General features: G+C 64.4%; 3 protein-coding genes across 4 annotated transcripts in view; 1 reads left to right on the plus strand and 2 right to left on the minus strand.

Annotated features, from left to right (window-relative positions):
• The window catches only part of PNPLA6 (patatin like domain 6, lysophospholipase), a 32,758-nt gene extending 24,283 nt beyond the window's left edge, over positions 1–8,475 (minus strand). Inside the window, exons 1-8 of the mRNA XM_077787670.2 lie at positions 8,349–8,475; positions 6,809–6,942; positions 5,146–5,211; positions 5,005–5,064; positions 2,763–2,838; positions 2,607–2,689; positions 2,423–2,523; positions 679–831 (exon numbers count right to left, since the gene is read on the minus strand). Coding sequence (XP_077643796.2) covers positions 679–831; positions 2,423–2,523; positions 2,607–2,689; positions 2,763–2,838; positions 5,005–5,064; positions 5,146–5,211; positions 6,809–6,942; positions 8,349–8,475 — 800 coding nt within the window. The remainder of the gene's footprint in view (positions 1–678; positions 832–2,422; positions 2,524–2,606; positions 2,690–2,762; positions 2,839–5,004; positions 5,065–5,145; positions 5,212–6,808; positions 6,943–8,348) is intronic.
• On the minus strand, positions 7,673–15,766 carry S1PR2 (sphingosine-1-phosphate receptor 2). The gene is made up of 2 exons (XM_021549413.3): positions 15,689–15,766; positions 7,673–9,995 (listed from the first exon to the last, which is right to left on the minus strand). The coding sequence occupies exon 2, from the start codon at positions 9,949–9,951 to the stop codon at positions 8,899–8,901; it is 1,053 nt and encodes a 350-aa protein (XP_021405088.1). The 5' UTR covers positions 9,952–9,995; positions 15,689–15,766; the 3' UTR covers positions 7,673–8,898.
• Positions 15,767–17,722: 1,956 nt separating this feature from the next.
• MRPL4 (mitochondrial ribosomal protein L4) lies at positions 17,723–24,964 on the plus strand. 2 transcript variants are annotated; one of them, XM_077787743.2, is made up of 9 exons: positions 17,723–17,820; positions 18,600–18,648; positions 19,197–19,392; positions 20,041–20,092; positions 21,133–21,250; positions 22,522–22,628; positions 22,706–22,815; positions 23,970–24,040; positions 24,180–24,964. In XM_077787743.2, exons 1-9 carry the CDS (start codon positions 17,761–17,763, stop codon positions 24,329–24,331), a joined length of 915 nt encoding a protein of 304 aa, XP_077643869.1. In that variant the 5' UTR covers positions 17,723–17,760; the 3' UTR covers positions 24,332–24,964. The 2 variants fall into 2 exon arrangements, with proteins under 2 accessions (XP_077643869.1, XP_085419388.1); XM_085563262.1 differs by lacking the exon at positions 17,723–17,820 and having other exon boundaries at positions 18,303–18,648.
• Positions 24,965–24,970: the final 6 nt, after the last annotated feature.

Raw genomic sequence — 24,970 nt, forward strand, 5'->3', positions numbered from 1 at the left:
GGGACGGTGGGGACATGGGGACACCGCGGGGACGGCAGGGACATGGGGACAGCTGGGTCACTGAGGGGATGGTGGGGACATGGGAACACCAATCCCACATTCAGACCCCGGCCCCACAGACAGACCCCAGCCCCACATTCAGCCCCCAGCCCCACATTCAGCCCCCAGCCCCACAATCAGACCCCGGCCCCACAATCAGCCCCCAGCCCCACAATCAGCCCCCAGCCCCACATTCAGCCCACAGCCCCACAGACAGACCCCAGCCCCACATGCAGACCCCTATCCCATGGATAGATCCCACAGCCAGCCCCCAGCCCCACAATCATCCCCCAGCCCCACATTCATCCCCCAGCCCCACATTCATCCCCCAGCCCCACAATCAGCCCCCAGCCCCACATTCATCCCCCAGCCCCACATTCAGCCCCCAGCCCCACATTCATCCCCCAGCCCCACAGTCATCCCCCAGCCCCACAAGCAGACCCCAGCCCCACAATCATCCCCCAGCCCCACATTCATCCCCCAGCCCCACATTCAGCCCCCAGCCCCACATTCAGCCCCCAGCCCCACAATCAGCCCCCAGCCCCACATTCAGCCCCCAGCCCCACAATCATCCCCCAGCCCCACAACCATCCCCCAGCCCCACATTCAGCCCCCAGCCCCACATTCAGCCCCGCTCACCGCACGTTCTTGAGCATGTAGAGCACCTCGGAGGGCAGGTGCGACGAGGCCACGTCGAACTCGGTCAGGTCGGCCTCCAGCACCGAGGGCGGCGGCTCCTTCAGCTGCAGCGTGGGCGGCTCCTTCTGGATGCGCAGGAAGCTGGCCGAGACCCTGGGCAGCGCCGGGACAGATCCCAATCCCCATGAATCCCGAATCCCAGTGAATCCCGAATCCCAGTGAATCCCGAATCCCGAATCCCAGTGAATCCCAAATCCCGATGAATCCCGAATCCCAGTGAATCCCGAATCCCAAATCCCAGTGAATCCCAAATCCCGAATCCCAGTGAATCCCGAATCCCAAATCCCAGTGAATCCCAAATCCCAAATCCCAGTGAATCCCAAATCCCGATGAATCCCGAATCCCAAATCCTGAACCCCAATGAATCCTGAATCCCAAATCCCGAATCCCAATGAATCCCGAATCCCAAAGAATCCCGAATCCCAAATCCCAGTGAATCCCGAATCCCAGTGAATCCCAAATCCTGAATAACCCCGAATCCCGACGAATCCTGAATTCCAAATCCCGAATCCCAAATCCTGCTGCCCGAGTCCTGAATCCCAAATCCCGCTGCCCTAATCTAAAATCCCAAATCCCGATGAATCCTGAATCCCAAATCCCACATCCCAAATACCGAATATTCCCGAATACTGAATTCCAAATCCCAAATCCCAAATCCTGAATCCCAAATCCCAGTGCCCGAATCCTGAATCCTGAATAATCCCAAATTCAAAATCCTGCTGCCCGAATACCACTGCCCAAATCTCAAATAATCCCAAATCCCGATGAATCCCGAATCCTGAATCCCAAATCCCGATGAATTTCGAATCCCAAATCCCAAATCCCGATGACTTTTGAATCCCAAATCCCAAATCCTGAATCCCGATGAATCCCAAATCCCGATGAATCCCGAATCCCAAATCCCGATGAATCCCAAATCCCAAATCCTGATAAATCCTGAATCCCAAATCCCAAATCCCGATGACTTTTGAATCCCAAATCCCAAATCCTGAATCCCGATGAATTCCAAATCCTGATGAATCCCGAATCCCAAATCCGGATGAATTTTGAATCCCAAGTCCCGAATCCCAAATCCCAAATCCCGATGAATCCAGAATCCCAAATCCCGATAAATCCCGAATCCCGATGAATCCCAAATCCGGATGAATTTTGAATCCCAAGTCCCGAATCCCAAATCCCAGTGAATCCCGAATCCCAAATCCCGATAAATCCCAAATCCCTATGAATCCCAAATCCCAAATCCCGATAAATCCCGATAAATCCCGATGAATCTCAAATCCCAATGAATTTCGAATCCCAAATCCCGAATCCCAAATCCCGATGAATCCAGAATCCCAAATCCCGATAAATCCCGAATCCCGATGAATCCCAAATCCCGATGACTTTTGAATCCCAAATCCCAAATCCTGAATCCCGATGAATCCCAAATCCCGATGAATCCCGAATCCCAAATCCCAAATCCCAATGAATCCCAAATCCCAAATCCCGATAAATCCCGATAAATCCCGATGAATCTCAAATCCCAATGAATTTCGAATCCCAAATCCCGAATCCCAAATCCCAAATCCCGATGAATCCAGAATCCCAAATCCCGATAAATCCTGAATCCCGACGAATCCCAAATCCCGATGACTTTTGAATCCCAAATCCCGATGAATCCCGCTGAATCCCGAATCCCGCTCACTTCTTGGCGATGCTCAGCACCTTCAGCTTCTTGCGGCTGCGGGGCCGCGCGGCGCCGCCGGCCGTGCCGGCGTCCACCAGCGAGGACGTGGACTGGGACACCTGGCGCGGCGGGAGGGGACCGGGGCGTCACCGGGGCTGGCACCGCGCGGTGCCACCGGCGCCGTGCCAGCCCCGAGGGTCACCTTCCGCATGATCTTGCGGCTGTAGAACAGGACCTTGTCCCGCTTGCGGAAGCGGTAGCGCGGCGGCTCCTGCGCCGGCACCTCTGGGGACGCGGAGGGGACACGGTGAGGGGACGCTGCCGTCACCTCCCCGTGTCCCCCGAGGGTGGCACTCACTCTTGAGGCGCAGCCACCAGCCCAGCGCGGCGATGGCCATGACGGTGACGGCCAGGCCCAGGATGGTCCCCAGCACCTGCGGAGGGACAAGGGGTGTCCCCATCGTGTCCCCATCGTGTCCTGGTGTCCCCATCAAGTCCCAGTGTCCCATGTGTCCCCATCGTGTCCTCGGTGTCCCCATTGTGTCCCCATTGTGTCCCCATCCTGTCCCCAGTGTCCCCATCGTATCCCCGGTGTCCCCATCGTGTTCCCGGTGTCCCCATCGTGTCCCCGGTGTCCCCATCATGTCCCAGTGTCCCTGGTGTCCCCATCATGTCCCCATTGTGTCCCCGGTGTCCCCATCGTGTCCCCGGTGTCCCCATTGTGTCCCCATTTTGTCCCCATCGTGTCCCCAGTGTCCCCATCGTGTTCCCGGTGTCCCCATCGTGTCCTGGTGTCCCCATCAAGTCCCAGTGTCCCCAGTGTCCCCATCGTGTCCTCGGTGTCCCCATTGTGTCCCCGGTGTCCCCATCCTGTCCCCAGTGTCCCCATCCTGTCCCCATCGTCTCCCCATCGTGTCTCCATTATGTCCCCAGTGTTCCCATCGTGTCCCCGGTGTCCCCATCATGTTCCTGGTGTCCCCATCCTGTCCCCAGTGTCCCCATCATGTCCCCATCGTGTTCCTGGTGTCCCCATCCTGTCCCCAGGGTCCCCATCGTGTCCCCAGTGTCCCCATCGTGTCCCCATCGTGTCCCCATCGTGTCTCCATTATGTTCCCGGTGTCCCCATCATGTCCCAGTGTCCCTGGTGTCCCCATCGTGTCCGCGGTGTCCCCATTATGTTCCCAGTGTCCCCATCCTGTCCCCAGTGTCCCCATCCTGTCCCCATCCTGTCCCCAGTGTCCCTATCGTGTTCCCAGTGTCCCCATTATGTTCCCAGTGTCCCCATCCTGTCCCCAGTGTCCCCATTGTGTCCCCATCCTGTCCCCAGTGTCCCTATCGTGTTCCCGGTGTCCCCATTATGTTCCCAGTGTCCCCATCCTGTCCCCAGTGTCCCAATTGTGTCCCCGGTGTCCCCATCGTGTCCCCGGTGTCCCCATCGTGTCCCCATTGTGTCCCCAGTGTCCCCATCGTGTTCCTGGTGTCCCCATCGTGTCCCCAGTGTCCCCATTGTGTCCCCAGCGTTCCCATCATGTCCCGGTGTCCCCATCGTGTCCCCAAGGGATGGGGACAGGCGCAGGGGGTGACCGATGGTGCTGGCAGGGTGGTGGAAGGGGCATGGCCATGTTGGGGAAATTGGGGACACTGGGACACTGTCCCTGGGGACATGGGGACACTGGGGACATTGGGGACACTGGGGACATGGGGACACTGTGCTTGGGGATACTGGGGACATGTGGACACTGGGGACACTGTGGACATTGGGGACATTGGGGATACTGGGGACATGGGGACACTGGGGACATTGGGGACACTGGGGACATTGAGGACATGGGGACACTGGGGACATTGGGGACACTGGGGACACTGTGGACATTGGGGACACTGGGACATGGGGACACTGGGGACACTGGGGACATGGGGGACATTGGGGACATGGGGACATTGGGGACACTGGGGACAGTGGGGACATGGGGACATTGGGGACACCAGGGACATGGGGACCCTGTCCCCGGTGTCCCCATTTATTCCCCATTCTTTCCCCATTTTTTCCCCATTTTTTCCCCATTCTTTCCCCATTTTTTCCCCATTTTTCCTCCATTTTCCCCTGCTCAGTGCACCGGTGGGGTTGGGGACACAGAGGGGACAGGGAGGGGACATGGGGGGACACAGGGACATGGAGGGGACACAGGAGGACACCGAGGGGACACGGGGGGACACCGAGGAGACACCGAAGGGACGTGGGGGGACACGGGGGGACACTGAGGTGACACCGAGGGGACACAGGGGGACACTGAGGGGACGCGGGGGGACACGGGGGAAAACTGAGGGGACACCGAGGGGACACCGAGGGGACACCGAAGGGACATGGGGGGACACGGGGGGACACTGAGGTGACACCGAAGGGACGCAGGGGGACACTGAGGGGACACGGGGGGACACGGGGGAAAACTGAGGGGACACCGAGGGGACACCGAGGGGACACGGGGGGACAATGAGGGGACACGGGGGGACACGGGGACATGGGGGAAAACTGAGGGGACACCGAGGGGACACCGAGGGGACACCGAGGGGACACGGGGGACGGCGCCGCCGCCGCTCACCACGCGCGCCGGGAGCTGCTCCCTGCTGAAGACGGCCAGCAGCCCCCTCAGCCCCGGGCCCTGCGGGGACAGGGGACACGCTGAGCCCCGGTGGCACCTGGGGACACCGGGGGTGGCAGCGGTGACGGGGACGGGTCCCACCTTGGCCTCCTGCTGCGACTCGCTCTGCCCCATGGCAGCCCGGGGCGGCTGCGCCCGTCCGGAATCCTGCCGGAAACGGGGAAATGGGGGGGAAAATTGGGGAAAATGGGAGGGGAAATGGGGGAAAAATGGGGGGGAAATGGGGGGAAAATGGGGGGGGAAATGGGGGGGGAAATGGGGGGGAAATGGGGGGAATGGGGGGGAAATGGGGAAAATGGGGGGAAAATGAGGGGAATGGGGGAAATGGGGGAATGGGGGAAATGGGGGGGAAATGGGGAAAATGGGGGGAAAATGGGGGGAAAATGGGGGGAAATGGGAAAAAAAATAGGGGAAAATGGGGGGGAAATAGAGAGATAAATGGGGGAAAAATAAAGATAAAATGGGGGGAAATGGGTGGGAAATATGGGAAAAAATGGGGGGAAATGGGGGAAAATGGGGAGGAAAATGGGGGAAATGGGGGGAAATGGGGGGGAAATGGGGAAAATGGGGGAAATGGGGGGGGAAATGGGGAAAATGGGGGGAAATGGGGGGAAATGGGGAAAAACGGGGGGAAATTAGGAAAAAATGGGGGGGAAATGGGGGAAAAATGGGGAATAAATGGGGAAAAAATGGGGGGGAAATGGGGGAAATGGGGGGGAAATGGGGAAAATGGGGGGAAATGGGGGGGAAAATGAGGGGGAAATGGGGGGGAAAATGGGGGAAAAATGGGGAAAAAATGGGGGGGGGGAATTGGGGAAGAAATGGGGGGGAAATGGGGAAAACCGGTGGGAACCAGGGGGAAAATCGGGAAAAAATTGGGGAAAATATGGGGGAAAATGGGGGGGAAATGGGAGGGAAAACCGGGGAAAAATGGGGGGAAATGGGGAAAAAGAGGGAAACATGGGGGAAAATGGGGGAAGAAACAGGAAAAACGGGGAAAAGCCGGGGGAAAAAATTACAAATTACCCCCCCAGGCCCTTATTACCCTCTCATTAATTATTCCCCCCCTCACATCTTAATTGCCCCCTCACAAATTACCCTCCCAGACCATTATTACTCTCTCATTAATTACTCACCCCCTCATATCTTAATTACCCCCTCACAAATTACCCTCCCAGGCCATTATTACCCTCTCATTAATTATTTGCCCCCTCATATCTTAATTACCCCCTCACAAATTACCCCCCAGGCTTTTATTGCCCCCTCATTAATTATTTCCCCCCTCACAACTTAATTGCCCCCTCATTAATTATTTACCCCCTCATATCTTAATTACCCCCTCACAAATTACCCCCCCCCAGGCCTTTAATCCCCCCCCGGGCCATTATTACCCTCTCATTAATTATTTCCCCCCTCACATCTTAATTACCGGCTCATTAATTGCACCCCCGTGCCGCTATTTGCCCCGTGCCATTAATTGCCCCTCCCGAGCCATTAATTACCCCTCTGTGCCGTTAATTGCCCCTCCAGGCCCTTATCACCCTCTCATTAACTATTTCCCCCCTCACATCTTAATTACCCGCTCATTAATTGCCCCCCCCCGATTCCGTTATTGCCCCCCCGCGCCCCGTCGCCCTCAGACCCGCCCCGCCCCCATAACCTCCGCTCCCCCCGCCCCCCCCCGGCCCGGTAAATCCCCCAAATCCGGTAAAGCCCCCCCGGTTCCCGCCCCTCCCCCCCTCACCGGCCGCCGGTTTCGCCCCGTTCCGGCCCTGGCGGCGGCCGCGGGCCCCGCGCGGTCATGGCCCCTTTCGGGCCCTCCCGCCTGCCGTATGACGTCACTCGGAGGCGCCAAAAGCGTCCCGCCCGCGCCGCCATCTTGAGAAGGTCACGGCGCCGTGTTAACAGCGCGGCCCGGCGCCATCTTGGGCGTGGATGTGGGTGTGACGTCACTCGGAGCGACAGCGCGTGGGGCTGGCAGCCCCGGCGCCATCTTGGGGGTGGCGGGAACGAGCCAAAAATTGCGGGAGGGGGGGGGACACAGGAGAGTGTGGGGACACCCCCAAAATGGGGGGGACACAGCCCAAATTTGGGGTGGGGGGGACACACTGGGGTGTGTCCCCATGGGAATAATGGGGGGGTTGAGGGGGGGCAGCCCCGTCCCGCTGGGGTCACCCCGGGCACAGGAACCGAACTCCCCCCCCCCCTCCGCCCCCCGATTTCCTCCTCCTCCAGCGAGGAAATGGGGGAAAATCGGGGTTTTTACCCAAATTCCCAGCGGGAAAATCCCTCCCCAGCCAAAATATGGGGAAAGATTCCCAGCGAGAATATCCCGCCCAAAATTTGGGGAAAGATTCTCAGCCGGAAAATCCCACCCAAAATTTGGGGGAAAATTCCCAGCGGGAAAATCCCAAAATCTGGGGAAAGATTCCCAGCAGGAAAATCCCAAAATTTGGAGAAAGATTCCCACCAGGAAAATCCCACCCCAAAATTTGGGGAAAGATTCCCAGCAGGAAAATCCCACCTCAAAATTTGGGGAAAGATTCTCACCAGGAAAATCCCTCCCCACCACAAATTTGGGGGAAAGACGCAGAAACAGCTGGAAAAAAAAACAAAAAAAAAATTCATTTAATACGAGAAGGAGGACTTTGGGGCAAATCCCGGGGATTTTGGGGGGATCCCGGCGGATCCGGCCGCGCTGGGATGATCCCCTGGCCCCACGTGCCAGCGCGGGGAAAAACCCGGAATTTTGGGGGTCCCCAGAGCCTTCCTGGGGTTTGTCCCGGGGTTTATCCCGGTTTATCCCAGTTTATCCTGGTTTATCCCAGGGTTTATCCCAGGGTTTATCCCAGTTTATCCCAGGGTTTATCCCAGGTTTTATCCTGGGGTTTATCCCGGTTTGTCCCAGGGTTTATCCCAGTTTATTCCGGGGTTTATCCTAGTTTATCCCGGGGTTTATCCTGGAGTTTATCCTGGTTTATCCCAGTTTATCCTGGTTCATCCCAGTGTTTATCCCTGTTTATCTCAGTTTATCCCAGGGTTTATCCCGGGGTTTATCCTGGGGTTCATCCCGGTCTATCCCAGTTTATCCCAGTTTATCCCAGTCTGTCCCGGTGGGAGCCACCCACAGGTCCAGCAGTGGCCCCGGGGCTTGGGCAGGGCGTGAGGACACCGGGACAACACTGGGACAACACCGGGACACCGGGACAACACCGGGACAGCCCCGTCGGGGCCGGGTGTGCGTCCGTACCTGGGGAACCGCGAGGGAACCGCGCCGCTCGTACCGTGGGGTGGCCGTGGGTGGCCTTGGGGTGGCAATGGGGTGGACGTGGGGTGTCCATGGTAGCCATGGGTGGCCTTGGAGTGGTCATGAGTGGCCTCGGGGTGTCCACGAGGCCGTGGGGTGTCCATGGGTGTCCTATGGGGTGGCCATGGGTGCCCTTGGGGTAGTCATGGGTGGCCTTGGAGTGGTCATGGGTGGTTGTGGGTGGCCACGGGGTGGCCCTGAGGCTGTGGGGTGTCCATGGGTGACCTTGGGGTGGCCTTGGGGTGTCCACAGGGTGGCCACGAGGCCGTGGGGTGTCCTATGGGGTGACCTTGGGGTGGCAATAGGGTGTCCACAGAGTGGCCTTGGGCTGTCCAAGAGGCCGTGGGGTGTCCGTGACGTGTCCGTGGGGTGTCCACGAGGCCGTGGGGTGTCCATGGGACGCCCACAACCCCACGGCGTGTCCATGCCGTGTCCATGCCGTGTCCGTGCCGTGTCCGTACCGCGTCCCCTGACCCCCCACCGGCCACCCTTGCCCACCACCACCACCACCATCGCCGCCGCCGCGCTCACACGGACGTGGTGCCCTCGCGGGCGGGTGGCGCCGCGCCCGGCTCGGCGGCGGGGCCGGCCGCGGCCTTGTCCAGCGAGCTGGACGTGCGCAGCGGGACCCCCGGCCGGCCGGGGGGCCGCGGGCGGCGGCCGCGGCAGCAGAGCACGCGCAGGAACTCGCCGCGCATGTCCTTGCTGCGCAGCACGTAGATGACCGGGTTGGCCGCCGAGTTGAGCGCGGCGAAGGCGAAGAAATAGTTGGCGCTGTACAGCACCCGGCAGGCGCGCACCGGGCACGAGGCGTCCATCAGGAGGATGATGAAGGCGGGCAGCCAGCAGACGATGAAGGCGCCCAGCACGATGGTGACGGTCTTGAGCAGCGCCAGGGTCTGCGCCGAGGCGATCTCGGCGTGGCTGGAGCGGACGATGCAGTAGATGCGCGTGTAGAGCCCCACGATGGCGGCCAGGATGAGGGTGAAGATGGTGGTGACGAAGAGCACGTAACGCTTGGAGTAGAGCGGCAGCACGGTGGAGCAGTCGCCCAGGTCGCTGATGCAGTTCCAGCCCATGATGGGCAAGCTGCCGACGGCGCCGGCGATGGCCCAGCAGGCGCCGATCAGCAGCACCATGCGGCAGTTCTTGTCGCTGCCGTACACCTTCACCTTGGTGATGGCCACGTGCCGCTCGATGGCGATGGCCAGCAGGCTGAACACCGAGGCGGCCAGCGTGGCGAAGGCCGTGCCCTCGCGCACGAACCACTGCACCGGCGTCAGGCTGAAGGTGGTGCTGCCCGACAGCAGCGTGTTGGCCATGAACGCCGCGCCGGCCAGCAGGTCCGAGGCGGCCAGGTTGCCGATGAAGATGTACATGGCGAGGTGCAGGCGCTTGTTGCGGCAGATGGACACCAGCACCAGGAGGTTCTCCAGCACGATGACGCAGCACAGGAGGACGATGAGGACGGAGCCCACCCAGCGCGAGGGCGCCGCGCCCTCGCCGCCGTCGCCCTTGGTGAAGTTGTAGTGCTCGCGGATCTTGTCGCGGTTGAAGTAGTCCTTGTAGATGCTCCCCATGGCGGCGGCGACGGCGACGGCTCAGCGCCGCCGGGACATGGCTCCTGGGGACGGCAACGTCACCTCCTGGTCACCTCCGTGCCGCCAGGGACGCCCCGGGGTGACAGCCGGGGCCACGCCCGGTCTGTCACGCCGTGGGCACCCCGGGGTGTCACCCAGGGCCGCTCGTGTCCCCCCAGTCACACCCAGCCCTGTCCCCATGGGTGGTGACAACCATTGTCACCTCTGCACCCCGGGGTGTCACCCAGGGCCGCTCGTGTCCCCCCAGTCACCCTCAGCCCTGTCCCCATGGTTGGTGACACCTTTGGCACCCCGGGGTGTCACCCAGGGCCGCTCGTGTCCCCCCAGTCACCCTCAGCCCTGTCCCCATTGGTGGTGACAACCATTGTCACCTCTGCACCCCGGGGTGTCACCCAGGGCCGCTCGTGTCCCCCCAGTCACACCCAGCCCTGTCCCCATGGGTGGTGACACCTTTGGCACCCCGGGGTGTCACCCAGGGCCGCTCGTGTCCCCCCAGTCACCCTCAGCCCTGTCCCCATGGGTGGTGACACCCACTGTCACCTTTGGCACCCCGGGGTGTCACCCAGGGCCGCTTGTGTCCCCCCAGTCACACCCAGCCCTGTCCCCATGGGTGGTGACACCTTTGGCACCCCGGGGTGTCACCCAGGGCCGCTCATGTCACCCCCCAGCCACCCCCAGCCCTGTCCCCATGGGTGGTGACACCCACTGTCACCTTTGGCACCCCAGGGTGTCACCCAGGGCCGCTCATGTCACCCCCCAGCCACCCCCAGCCCTGTCCCCATGGGTGGTGACACCCACTGTCACCTTGGGACACCCCGGGGTGTCGCTTGTGTCCCCCCAGTCACACCCAGCCCTGTCCCCATAGGTGGTGACACCCACTGTCACTTTGGCACCCCGGGGTGTCACCCAGGGCCACTCATGTCCCCCCAGTCACCCTCAGCCCTGTCCCCATGGGTGGTGTCACCCACTGTCACCTTTGCCCACCCTGGGGTGTCACCCAGGGCCGCTCGTGTCCCCCCAGTCACCCTCAGCCCTGTCCCCATAGGTGGTGACACTCATTGTCACCTTTGGAACCCCAGGGTGTCACCCAGGGCCACTCATGTCACCCCCAGTCCTGTCCCCATAGGTGGTGACACCCACTGTCACCTTTGGCACCCCGGGGTGTCACCCAGGGCCGCTCATGTCACCCCTAGCCCTGTCCCCATGGGTGGTGACACCCACTGTCACCTTTGGCACCCCAGGGTGTCACCCAGGTGCCACCCGCTGTCCCCGGTGTCCTTCCCCGGGGCTGCCACCCCCATCCCAGCGGCAGGGTGGGGGGGGCACATCTGGGCGCACATCTGGGCGCACATCTGGGGGAAATCGAGGCAGGGGCGGCGCCTGAGGTGACACCGGGGTGGCGGGAGGTGACAGACACCCGCGGGGAACGGGGCGGGGACACCGCAGGATGTCACCGCCCGGGCCCGGTGTCGTCACCCCCAAATTTCGGGACGGGACCCCCCCGGTAAGGGCCCCCCCCCCCCCTCCCCGTTCCTCTCGGTGCGGCGGGACCCCCGGGGGCTCGGGACGGGAACGGGGAACGGACACCGGGGCGGCGCGGCGGGGAAAGAGCCCCGGCGGCGGCCGCGGCACCGTCCCGGAGAGCCCCCGGGTCCCGGTGTCGGTCCCGGAGCGCCCCCGGGTCCCGGTGGCGTCACGGAGCGCCCCCGGGTCCCGGTGTCGGTCCCGTCCCGGAGCCTCCCCGGTCCCGTCCCGGAGCAATCCCGGTCCCGTCCCGGAGCAATCCCGGTCCCAGAGCTCTCCGGGAACAGTCCCGGTACCAGAGTTCCCCCGGTGCGGTCCCGGTCCCGTCCCGGAGCCTCCCCGGTCCTGTCCCGGAGCAATCCCGGTACCAGAGCTCTCCCGGAATAGTCCCGGTACCAGAGTTCTCCCGGTGCTGTCCCGGAGCCTCCCCGGTCCCGTCCCGGGGCCATTCCCGGTACCAGAGTTCCCCCGGAGCCTCCCCGGTGCCGTCCCGGAGCAATCCCGGTCCCAGAGCTCTCCGGGAACAGTCCCGGTACCAGAGTTCCCCCGGAGCGGTCCCGGTCCCGTCCCGGAGCAATCCCGGTACCAGAGATCTCCCGGGGCCATTCCCGGTACCAGAGTTCCCCCGGAGCGGTCCCGGTCCCGTCCCGGAGCAATCCCGGTACCAGAGATCTCCCGGGGCCATTCCCGGTACCAGAGTTCCCCCGGAGCCTCCCCGGTGCCGTCCCGGAGCAATCCCGGTCCCAGAGCTCTCCCGGAATAGTCCCGGTACCAGAGTTCCCCCGGTGCCGTCCCGGAGCCCCCGGTCCCGTCCCGGAGCAATCCCGGTACCAGAGATCTCCCGGGGCCATTCCCGGTACCAGAGTTCCCCCGGAGCCTCCCCGGTCCCGTCCCGGGGCCATTCCCGGTACCAGAGTTCCCCTGGAGCGGTCCCGGTGCCGTCCCGGAGCAATCCCGGTACCAGAGATCTCCCGGGGCCATTCCCGGTACCAGAGTTCCCCCGGAGCCTCCCCGGTGCCGTCCCGGAGCAATCCCGGTCCCAGAGCTCTCCCGGGACCATTCCCGGTACCAGAGTTCCCCCGGTGCCGTCCCGGAGCCCCCGGTGCCCTCCGCCGGTGCCTCGCGCAGCCGCGCCCGGTGCCGGGACACCGCCCGGGGCTCCCGCTGCCCCGGGACCCCCAGGACCCCTCCAGGCCCCCCCAGACCCTCGTACCGGTGCCGGGAGGAGCCGCCGGTCCCGGTCGGAACCGGCACGGAGCATCCGCCGCTTCCCTTTCCACTTCCCCGCCCGCCCCCGGTCGGAGCTGCCCCGGGCGGAGCCAGCGGGGGGGAACGGGCGGGGCCGGGGGCGGCGGGACCCCCGGGAGCGGCCCCGGGAGCGGCCCCGGTGGTCCTAAACCGGGAATGGCCCCGGGAGTGGCCCCGGGATCCCAAACTGGGAACGGCCCCGGGATCCCAAACCGGGAACGGCCCCGGGAGCGGCCCCGCTGGTCCTAAACCGGGAACGGCCCCGGGTACGGCCCCGGGATCCCAAACTGGGAACGGCCTCGGGATCCCAAACCAGGAACAGCCCCGGGATCCTAAACCGGGAACGGCCCCCGGTACGGCCCCGGGATCGGCCCCAGGATCCCAAACCGGGAATAGCCCCGGGATCCTAAACCAGGAACAGCCCCGGGATCCTAAACCGGGAACGGCCCCGGGAGCGGCCCCGGGATCCCAAACCGGGAATAGCCCCGGGATCCTAAACCAGGAACAGCCCCGGGATCCTAAACCGGGAACGGCCCCGGGAGCGGCCCCAGGATCCCAAACCGGGAACGGCCCCGGGAATCCTAAAACGAGATCTCAAACTGGGATCCCAAAGCAGGCACAGCCCCGGTCTCCCAAACTGGGCACGGCCCCGGGAATGGCCCCGGGATCCCAAACTGGGAATGGCCCCGGGATCCTAAACCGGGAACGGCCCCGGGAGCGGCCCCGGGATCCCAAACCGGGAATAGCCCCGGGATCCTAAACCGGGAGCAGCCCCGGGATCCTAAACCGGGAACGGCCCCCGGTACGGCCCCGGGAGCGGCCCCAGGATCCCAAACCGGGAACGGCCCCGGGAATCCTAAAACGAGATCTCAAACTGGGATCCCAAAGCAGGCACAGCCCCGGTCTCCCAAACTGGGCACGGCCCCGGGAATGGCCCCGGGATCCCAAACTGGGAATGGCCCCGGGATCCTAAACCGGGAACGGCCCCGGGATCGTGAACTGGGAATTGTCCCGGGATCCTGCACCGGGAATGGCCCCAGGATCCTGAACTGGGAATTGTCCCGGGATCCTGCACCGGGAATGGCCCCAGGATCCTGAACTGGGATCCTGAACTGGGAATTGTCCCGGGATCCTGAACTGGGATCCTGAACCGGGAATTTTCTGGGATCCTGAACTGGGATCCTGAACTGGGAATGGCCCCGGGATCCTGAACTGGGATCCTGAACTGGGATCCTGAACTGGGATCCTGAACTGGGAATGGCCCCGGGATCCTGCACCGGGAATGGCCCCAGGATCCTGAACTGGGATCCTGAACCGGGAATTTTCTGGGATCCTGCACTGGGATCCTGAACTGGGAATTGTCCCGGGATCCTGAACTGGGATCCTGAACTGGGAATTGTCCCGGGATCCTGAACTGGGATCCTGAACTGGGAATTGCCCCGGGATCCTGAACTGGGATCCTGAACTGGGAATTGTCCCGGGATCCTGAACTGGGATCCTGAACTGGGAATTGTCCCGGGATCCTGAACCTGGAATTGCCCCAGGATCCTGCACTGGGATCCTGCACTGGGAATTGCCCCAGGATCCTGCGCTGGGAATTTTCCGGGATCCTGAACTGGGATCCTGAACTGGGAATTGCCCCGGGATCCTGAACTGGGATCCTGAACTGGGAATTGTCCCGGGATCCTGAACTGGGATCCTGAACTGGGAATTGTCCCGGGATCCTGAACCTGGAATTGCCCCAGGATCCTGCACTGGGATCCTGCACTGGGAATTGCCCCAGGATCCTGCGCTGGGAATTTTCCGGGATCCCGCACCAAGAATTTTCCAGGATCCTGCACCGGGAATTGCCCGGGATCCTGCACCGGGAATTTTCCAGGATCCTGCACCAGGACCTGGACCGGGAATTGCCCCGGGAATCCCACCGGGATCCTGAACTGGGAATGGCCCCAGGATCCTGCACCGGGAATTGCCCGGGGAGTCCCACCGGGATCCTGCACCGGGAATGGCCCGGGGAGTCCCACCGGGAATTTTCCAGGATCCTGCATCGGGAATTGCCCGGGAGTCCCACCGGGATCCTGAACCGGGAATGGCCCCGGGATCCTGCACCGGGATCCTGCACCGGGATCCTGCACCGGGATCCTGCACCGGGGCTGCCGCCCCAGGATCCAACCCTGGGATCCATCCCTGGGATCATCCCTTGGGATCCCCCCGGGACCCCCCCGGGATCCCCCCCGGGACCCCCACCCTGGGGCGGGGTGGGGGAGGGCAAGGGGCCGCGGGGGGGTCACGGGGGGCGCTCGGATCCCGAAATATCCCGGAGCAAATTGGATCAGGGCGGACAAAGCCCGGCTTAGAGCCGGCTTTAGCCGCGGGGGCGGCGCCCGCCACGGCCGGGAGGGGTCCCCGAGACCCCCGAGACCCCCAAAACCCCCCGAGACCCCCAAAACCCCCCGAGACCCCCCAAAACCCCCCGAGCCCCCCGCCACCGGACACGCACGTGGGGGGGGGGGACACGGCGGGACTCGCCCCCCACCCCCCCGCCCGGTCACCGTCACGATTTTGGGGCCCCTCAAAGGTTTGGGGACCCCCCCGAGGTGCCCCCCAAAGGACACGACCCCCGCCCCGCCAGCTGCGAGCCAGATGTTGGCGTGGGGGACAACGAGGGGGGACCGCCACCCACGGGGGTGGCACTTGAACCCCCAAAGTGTCCCCCCCACCCACCTTGGGGACCCCCTCGAGCCGCCCCCCAAAACCCGAGACCCCTCCCCTTGTCCTCACCCCCCCCCACCCCCCAAGCTTGGGGGTCCCGTTCTGCGCCCCCCAACCCCGCCCCAAATTTTGGGGAGGGGGGGACACGGGGGGGGACACGGGAGTGTCCCAAGGGTGGGGGGACCCGGGGGTGGCAGGGGGGGGTCCGGGGGGTTTTTTGGGGGGCTCTTACCGGTCCCGGCAGCGCTGAGCGCCCGTCCCGGTTCCAGCGTGAGCGGGGGCGGGGGGGCGGGGCTGGACCGGGGCCGCCCCCCCCACGAGGGGCGAGGCCACCGCGTGTCCCCCCCCCAAAAGGGCTGGGAGCCCCCAAAATGGGGAGGGGGACCCCCAAAAACCACCAAAAGCCAACAAAACCTCCCAAATTTGCGGTGGGTGACGCCCCCAAAATGCGGGGGGGGGGGGGGGGGGCACAAACCCCTCCGCTCCTCTCCCCCCCTCCTCCCCGCGAGGATTTTGGGAGTTTTTTCCTAATTTTGGGGATTTTTTTTTTTTTTGGGGGGGTGGGGGGAGTTTTGTCACGGCTGGAAAAACTTCCCGGACTTTCCACGGCTCGTCCCGGGAGGAATTCGGGGGTGGGCGGGGGAGGATGCGGTGAATTTTTTGGGGGGGAAAAAAAAATCTCAAAATTTTGAGCGCTGGGAGAAGGCGGGGGGGGATCCGAGGGGCCGGAGAAGGGATTTAATTAATTGGGATTTAATTGGAAGCAGGCGCGGGATCGGGGTGGGATGGGCGGGATGAAGTTCCCCCCTCCCCCCCAAAATCCACGCGGAATTCCCGCCCCCGGACCCCCGGGATGAGGCGGGGCTTTGGAAAAAGGATGGAAAATAAATAAATAAAATAAAATAAAAAAGGGGGAAAAGAATTCCCAGATTCTCCCACCAATCCCGGCCCCGGAATTCCAGCCCCGAATTCCCGGGGAGACCCCCAGGGTGGATCCCCCACACATCGAGTGGGAAATGGGAATTGGGAATGGGAACGGGACTGGGAGTGGGAACTAGGAATGGGAATTGGGAATGGGAACTGGGAATGGGACTGGGAACGGGAACTGGGAAATGGGAATGGGAATGGGAAATGGGAAATGGGAAATGGGAACTGGGATTGGGAAATGGGAACTGGGAATGGGAATGGGAAATGGGATTGGGAAATGGGAAATGGGAACTGGGATTGGGAATGGGAAATGGGAACAGGAAAAGGGAACTGGGAATGGGAAATGGGAATGGGAAATGGGAACGGGAAATGGGAATGGGAAATGGGAATGGAACTGGGAATGGGAAATGGGAACTGAGAACGGGAAATGGGAACTGGGAATGGGAAATGGGACTGGGAATGGGAAATGGCAACAGGAACTGGGAATGGGAACTGGAAAATGGGAATGAGAAATGGGACTGGGAATCGGAAATGGGATTGGGAATGGGAATGGGAAATGGGACTGGGAATGGGAAATGGGAATGGGAAATGGGAGCAGAAAATGGGAATGGGACTGGGAAATGGGAATGGGAAATGGGAGAGGGAATGGGGAACTGGGAAGGGACAGGGACACTGGGAGGGACAATTGGACGGGGGCGCTGTTGGGGGGGGGGTCACTGGGGGGGGTCCCAGGGGGTGACACTGGGGTGGGGTCAGCAGGGGGACACCAGGGAGGGGATTTGGGGAGGGGGACACAAATGGGGGGAGGGGGCACAAATGGGGGGTGGGGGACACAAATGGGGGGTGGGGGCACAAATGGGGGGAGGGGGCACAAATGGGGGGAGGGGGACACAAATGGGGGTTGGGGGACACAAATGGGGGTTGGGGACACAAATGGGGGGTGGGGACACAAATGGGGGGTGGGGGCACAAATGGGGGTTGGGGGGCACAAATGGGGGTTGGGGGGCACAAATGGGGGGTGGGGACACAAATGGGGGGTGGGGGCACAAATGGGGGGAGGGGACACAAATGGGGGGTGGGGGCACAAATGGGGGGGACACAAATGGGGGGTGGGGACACAAATGGGGGGTGGGGACACAAATGGGGGGTGGGGGCACAAATGGGGGGGACACAAATGGGGGATGGGGACACAAATGGGGGGTGGGGGCACAAATGGGGGAGGGGGCACAAATGGGGGGTGGGGGCACAAATGGGGGGGCACAAATGGGGGGAGGTCCCTCCCCCTCCTCCCCCTCCCTCCCCATTTTCCCGCCGTTCCGCCCCCCCGCCGGAAGTGGCGCCGCGCGCGCCCGTGACGTCACCGCGCCGGTTCCCGCCATGATGCGCGCGGGGGCGGCCGCCCTGAGGGCCGGGAGCAGGGCCCGGGGCTGGGCCGCGGTGAGAACCGGGCGGGCAGCGGCACCGGGAGAGCGGGGCCGGCCCGGGGGAGAACCGGCCGGGGAAACCGGCGGGGAGCGGCGCCGGCGCCGCCATGGGAACCGGGGACACCGGGCGGGGGCGGGGCCACGGCCGGGAGGGGCGGGGCCAGCGCGGAGGGGGCGGGGTTAGAGCGGGGGGAACCGGCCGGGAACGGGGCGGGAACCGGGGGGGAACCGGGGGGGAACGGGGCGGGAACCGGGGGGGAACCGGCCGGGAACGGGGCTGGACCGGGGGGGAACGGGGCTGCAACCGGGGGGGAACCGGCCGGGAACGGGGCTGGACCGGGGGGGAACGGGGCTAGAACCGGGAGGGAACCGGCCGGGAACGGGGCTGGACCGGGGGGGAACGGGGCTGCAACCGGGGGGGAACCGGCCGGGAACGGGGCGGGAACCGGGCGGGAATGGGGCCGGAACCGGGGGGGAGCCGGCCGGGAACCGGGGGGAAACCGGCCGGGAATGGGGCCGGAACCGGAGGGGAACCGGCGGGGAGCGGCACCGGGAGCGGGGCCGTTCCCCAATGTCCCCAGTGATGTCCCCAATGATGTCCCCAATAATGTCCCCGATGTCCCCAATGATGTCCCCAATGATGTCCCCGATGTCCCCAATGATGTTCCCGATGTCCCCAATGATGTCCCCAATGAGGTCTCCAATGTCCCCAATGTCCCCAATGATGTCCCCAATGTCCCCAATGATGTCCCCGATGTCCCCAATGATGTCCCCGATGTCCCCATCCCGCAGCTCTCGACGGTGCCCCCGTCCCCGCCCGCGGCCCCCGAGCCCCACAGGGGTGAGTGAGGGGCTGGGGACACCTTGGGGACACCTTGGGGGCTGGGGACACACTGGGGACAATGTTGGGGACAATATTCGGGGCTGGGGACACGCTGGAGACAGCGGGCAGGGGCTGGGGACACCTTGGGGACAATGCTGGGGGTTGGGGGCAGCAGGGAAGGGGCTGGGGACACGCTGGGGACAGCGGGAGGTGGCTGGGGACACCTTGGGGACAATGCTGGGGGCTGGAGATGTGCTGGGGACAGCGGGAGGTGGCTGGAGACACCTTGGGGACAATGCTGGGGGCTGGGGACACACTGGGGACATCGAGGAGGGGCTGGGGACACCTTGGGGACAAAGTTGGGGATGATGCTGGGGCTGGGGACACACTGGGGACATCAAGGAGGGGCTGGGGACAGCAGAAGGTGGCCAGGGACAGCGGGAGGGGGTGGCCGTGGTGGTGGGGACATCACGGGCAGAGCCACCACGGGGGTTTGGGGACATCAGACCTGGCTGTCGGTGCTCTGTGAGTGTCCCCCGTCCCCACTGGTGTCCCCTTGTCCCCAGAGGAACCCCCGGTGTCACCCCCGGTGCCGTCCCCGGTTCTGTCCCCGGTGCCGTCCCCGGTGCTGCGGAGCTGCTGCGTCCCCGTGGTGCCGCCGCTGTCCCCGCTGCAGGCCTGGGTGGGGTCCCTGCGTCACCCCGAGGACGCCCTGAGGGGTCTGGCTGACCTGCACCCCGACGTCTTCGGCGTCAGCCCCCGGTGGGGACCCTGGGGACACCCCTGGGGGCCCTGGGGACCTTGGTGGCTCTGGGGGTGTTGGGGACACCCCTGGGGGCTCTGGGGACACCCCTGGGGCACCTCTGGGGGCATTGGGGGAGGTTCTGGGGACCTTGGGGACACCCCTGGGGCACCTCTGGGGGTGTTGGGGGAGGTTCTGGGGACCTTGGGGACACCCCTGGGGACACCTCTGGGAATGCTGGGGACACCCCCACAGATGTTGGGGACACCCCTGGGGGCTCTGGGGACACCCCTGGGGGCACCTCTGGGGACTTTGGGGGCACCCCTGGAGATGTTGAGGACACTCCTGGGGGCTCTGGGGACATTGGGGACACCCCTGGAGGCATTGGGGACACCCCTGGGGGCTCTGGGGACACCTCTGGGGACGTTGGGGACACCCCTGATGACGTTGGGGACACTCCTGTGGGCTCTGGGGGACATCAGGGACATCCATGGGGGCCTTGGGGCCACCCCTGGGGACTCTGGGGGGGCTCTAGGGACACTGGGGACACCCCTGGGGGCTCTGGGGACGTTGGGGACACCGCTGGGGACACCCCCGGTGGCTCTGGGGACGTTGGGGACACCCCCGGTGGCTCTGGGCGAGTGTCCCCCGTGTCCCCCTGTCCCCAGGCTGGACATCCTGCACACGGTGGCCACGTGGCAGAGGAACTACAAGAGAATCGTGAGCGTGGGGAGGGGGCTTGGGGGGGATTTGGGGGGGAAAAAGGGGGGTTTGGGTGTGGAAAATGGGGTGGGGGTCTCAGGGTGACAGTGTCCCCCCGACTGTCCCCAAAATGTGCTGGGGGGGAGTCCCAGGAAGGGTCTTGAGCCCCAAAAAGCCTCTGGGGGCTCCAGGGAGCTTTTTGGGGTTCCTGGGGTGCCCCGAGGAGCTTTCTGGGGTTCCTGGGGTGCCCCAAGGAGCTTTTTGGGGTTCCTGGGGTGCCCCGAGGAGCTTTCTGGGGTTCCTGGGGTGCCCCGAGGAGCTTTTGGGGGTCCTGGGGTGCCCCAAAGAGCTTTTGGGGGTCCTGGGGTGCCCCGAGGAGCTTTTGGGGTTCCTGGGGTGCCCCGAGGAGCTTTTGGGGGTCCTGGGGTGCCCCAAAGAGCTTTTGGGGGTCCTGGGTTGCCCCGAGGAGCTTTTGGGGTTCCTGGGGTGCCCCGAGGAGCTTTTGGGGGTCCTGGGGTGCCCCAAAGAGCTTTTGGGGGTCCTGGGGTGCCCCGAGGAGCTTTTGGGGGTCCTGGGGTGCCCCGAGGAGCTTTCTGGGGTTCCTGGGGTGCCCCAAGGAGCTTTCTGGGGGTCCTGGGGTGCCCTGAGGAACTTTTGGGGTTCCTGGGGTGCCCCAAGGACCTTTCTGGGGGTCCTGGGGTGCCCCGAGGAGCTTTCTGGGGTTCCTGGGGTGCCCCAAGGAGCTTTCTGGGGTTCCTGGGTTGCCCTGAGGAGCTTTTTGGGGTTCCTGGGGTGCCCTGAGGAGCTTTCTGGGGGTCCTGGGGTGCCCCGAGGAACTTTTGGGGTTCCTGGGGTGCCCTGAGGAGCTTCTTGAGGTTCCTGGGGTGCCCCGAGGAGCTTTCTGGGGGTCCTGGGGTGCCCCGAGGAACTTTTGGGGTTCCTGGGGTGCCCCAAGGAGCTTTCTGGGGCTCCTGGGGTGCCCCGAGGAGCTCTCGGGGGCTCCGCAGTGGGCGGGGGTCTCGGGGTGACGCCGTCCCCGCTGTCCCCGCTGTCCCCAGAGCCACGCGCGGGTGCGCAGCCGGGCCGAGGTGCGGGGCGGGGGCCGCAAGCCCTGGCGGCAGAAGGGCTCCGGGCGTGCCCGGCACGGCTCGGCACGGTCCCCGCTCTGGAGGGGCGGTGAGTGACACCCGGGACACCGGGATGGGGACACCGGGATGGGGACACCGGGATGGGGACACCAGGATGGGGACACCGGGGGGGACAGGGACACCAGGACGGGGACGCCGGGATGGGGACACCGGGATGGGAACACCAGGATGGGGACAGGGATACCGGGCGGGGACGCTGGGGGACGGGACACCGGGATGGGGACAGCGGGGGGACAGCGACACCGGGATGGGGACACTGGGGGGGACAGGGACACCAGGGGGGACACCAGGATGGGGACACCGGGGGGGACAGGGACACCGGGACAGGGACACCGGGACGGGGACACCAGGGGGGACACCAGGATGGGGACACCGGGATGGAGACACCAGGATGGGGACACTGGGGGGACGGGGACACTGGGGGGGACACCGGGATGGGGACACTGGGACGGGGACACCAGGGGGGGGACACCGGGGGGGACACCAGGATGGGGACACCGGGGGGATGGGGACACCGGGCTGGGGACATCGTGGAGATATCGTGGCGATATCATGGGGATTGTCCTGGGGATGGGGACACCGGGATGGGGACATCATGGGGATTGTCCTGGGGACATCGTGGGGATGTCTTGGGGATGGGGACACTGGGATGAGGACGGGGACACCAGGATGGGGATGTCGTGGGGACGGGGACATGAGGATGGGGACATCCCAGGGACATCGTGGGGACATCGTGGAGATGGGGACACAGGGCTGGGGACATCATGGGGATGTCCTGGGGACGGGGACACCGGGATGGGAATGGGGACACAGGGATGGGGACATCTTGGGGACAGGGACATGGGGCTGGGGATGGAAACACCAGATTGGGGATGGGGATACGGGGCTGGGGACATCCCAGGGACATCATGGGGACAGGGACATGGGGCTGGGGACATCGTGAGGACATCATGGAGGTGGGGCTGGGGATGGGGACACCAGGCTGAGGATGGGGACACGGGGATGGGGACATCCTGGGGACAGGGACACGGGGCTGGGGATGGAAACACCAGGTTGGGGATGGGGACACGGGGCTGGGGACATCCCAGGGATGTCAGGAACCACCCCATGGCACCCTGGGGACGTTGGGGACTGCCCTGGGGACATCAGGGTTTGGTGCCCTGGTTTGGGCTCTCAGCGACACCCTGGGGACACCCAGGACGATCCTGGGGACACCACCCTGGGGACAGCAGGCCCGGTGCCTGTGCCAGGGGGGTTTTGTCCCCTGGCCGGGGATGTCACCACGTCCCCTCCTGGCAGGTGGCATCGCCCACGGCCCGCGGGGCCCCACCAGCTACTTCTACATGGTGCCCATGCGGGTGCGGGTGCTGGGGCTGAAGGTGGCCCTGAGCGTGAAGCTGATGCAGGTACGGGGGTGGCCCGGGGGGCTCGGGGACACGGGGGCTGGGGGACAGGGTGACAATGTCCCCGGTGTCCCCGGCAGGACGAGCTGCACCTGGTGGACACCCTGGAGATGCCCAGCAGCGACCCCCGGTACCTGCTGGAGCTGGCCCGGGCCCGGCGCTGGGGACGCTCCGTGCTGGTGGTGGACAGGTGAGGGGACAGGGCTGGGGACATTGGGGACATTGGGACAGGGCTGGGGACACTGGGACAGGGCTGGGGACACTAGGAACATTGGGACAGGGCTGGGGACATTGGGGACATTGGGACAGGGCTGGGGACACTGGAGACACTGGGGACATTGGACATTGGGACAGGGCTGGGGACATGGGGACATTGGGACAGGGCTGGGGACACTGGAGACACTGGGGACATTGGACATTGGGACAGGGCTGGGGACATTGGGGACATTGGGACAGGGCTGGGGACACTGGGACAGGGCTGGGGACAATTGGGGACACTGGGACAGGGCTGGGGACATTGGGACAGGGCTGGGGACACGGGACAGGGCTGGGGACATTGGGGACATTGGGACAGGGCTGGGGACACGGGGGACATTGGGGACACTGGGACAGGGCTGGGGACAGGGCTGGGGACATGGGAACAGGGCTGGGGACATTGGGGACACTGGGACAGGGCTGGGGACATGGGACAGGGCTGGGGACAGGGCTGGGGACACTGGGGACAGGGCTGGGGACATTGGGGACACTGGGACAGGGCTGGGGACATGGGACAGGGCTGGGGACAGGGCTGGGGACACTGGGGACAGGGCTGGGGACACGGGGGACACTGGGAGAGGACTGGGGACAGGGCTGGGGACACTGGCGACATTGGGGACAGGGCTGGGGACACTGGGAGAGGACTGGGGACATGGGGACATTGGGGACAGGGCTGGGGACACTGGAGGTAAGGTTGGGGACACGGGTCAGGGCTGGGGACATTGGGGACATGGGGACAGGGCTGGGGACATTGGGACAGAGCTGGGGACATTGGGGACATTGGGCACAGGGTTGGGGACACTGGGAGAGGATTGGGGACACTGGGGACATTGGGGACATTGAGGACACTGGGGACAGGGCTGGGGACATTGGGGACATTGGGGACACGGGACAGGGCTGGGGACGTTGAGGACACTGGGGACACTGGGAGAGGACTGGGGACACTGGGGACAGCAGGGTGGGCGGGGTTGGGCACAGTGGGGACAGGGAGGAACGGGATGTCCGTGGCACTGGGGACAGCATGCCTGGGTGTCCCTGCCTCGGGGACACTTTGGGGACACGGCCACCCCCTCTTTGTCCCCTCGCCAGCGATGAATTCCCGGAGAACATCAGCGCCGCCGCCGAGGGGCTCAAATCCATCACCCTCATCCCCGCCCTGGGTGAGCCCCCTCCCTTCCACCGCCCTGCAGACGCTCCGGGGACCCCTCTGATGTCCCCAGCGTGTCCCCAGCGTGTCCCCAGCGTGTCCCCAACGTGTCCCCAACGTGTCCCCAACGTGTCCCCAACGCGTCCCCGCAGGGCTGAACGTGCACAGCCTGCTGAAGCACCAGACGCTGGTGCTGACCCTGGGCGCCGTCGCCTTCCTGGAGCAGCGGCTGCTGTGGCACGACTCCCGTTACTCGGCGCTGGTGCCCTTCTCCCTGCCCCACCGGGACCTCCCGTGGGCCTGAGCCCCCCGGGTGGGATCTGTCACCCTTGGGTGGGAATTGTCACCCTTGGGTGGGATCTGTCACCCCCAGGTGGGATCTGTCACCCTCGGGTGGGATTTGTCCCCTCCATGGGTGGGATCTGTCACCCCTGGGTGGGAATTGTCACCCTCGGGTGGGAATTGTCACCCTCGGGTCAAATTTGTCACCCCCGGGTGGGATTTGTCCCCTCCATGGGTGGGATTTGTCACTCCTGGGTGGAAATTGTCACCCTCGGGTGGGATCTGTCACCCCCGGGTGGAAATTGTCACCCCCAGGTGGGATCTGTCACCCCCGGGTGGGATCTGTCACCCCCGGGTGCGAATTGTCACCCCCGGGTGGGATCTGTCACCCTCGAGTGGGATTTGTCACCCTCGAGTGGGATTTGTCCCCTCCATGGGTGGGATTTGTCACTCCTGGGTGGAAATTGTCACCCTCGGGTGGGATCTGCCACCCCAGGGTGGGATTTGCCCCCACCCGGGTGGGATTTGTCCCCCCAAACTGGATCCAGCCCCGGTCCCATCGGGAATTCAGGAATTTCGTCAGGAATTCAGGAATTTCGTCAGGAATTCAGGAATTTCAGCGCTGCTGTGGCCATTAAAGGGATTTTTTCACCGATGTTGT

The sequence above is a fragment of the Lonchura striata genome, chromosome 30 (assembly GCF_050655825.1).
Source record: "Lonchura striata isolate lonStrDom1 chromosome 30, ASM5065582v1, whole genome shotgun sequence".
Classification (NCBI taxonomy): Eukaryota; Metazoa; Chordata; class Aves; order Passeriformes; family Estrildidae; genus Lonchura; species Lonchura striata.

What these genes read in the sequence shown, in the direction of transcription:
- S1PR2 (XM_021549413.3), bottom strand. Translation starts at nt 9,951, where the DNA reads ATGGGGAGCATCTACAAGGACTACTTCAACCGCGACAAGATCCGCGAG.
- MRPL4 (XM_085563262.1), top strand. Translation starts at nt 18,318, where the DNA reads ATGGGGCCGGAACCGGAGGGGAACCGGCGGGGAGCGGCACCGGGAGCG. An exon ending in GTCTTCGGCGTCAGCCCCCG is followed by an intron (nt 19,393 to 20,040) that starts GTGGGGACCCTG and finishes CCCTGTCCCCAG; the next exon opens with GCTGGACATCCTGCACACGG. An exon ending in CACCCTCATCCCCGCCCTGG is followed by an intron (nt 24,041 to 24,179) that starts GTGAGCCCCCTC and finishes GCGTCCCCGCAG; the next exon opens with GGCTGAACGTGCACAGCCTG.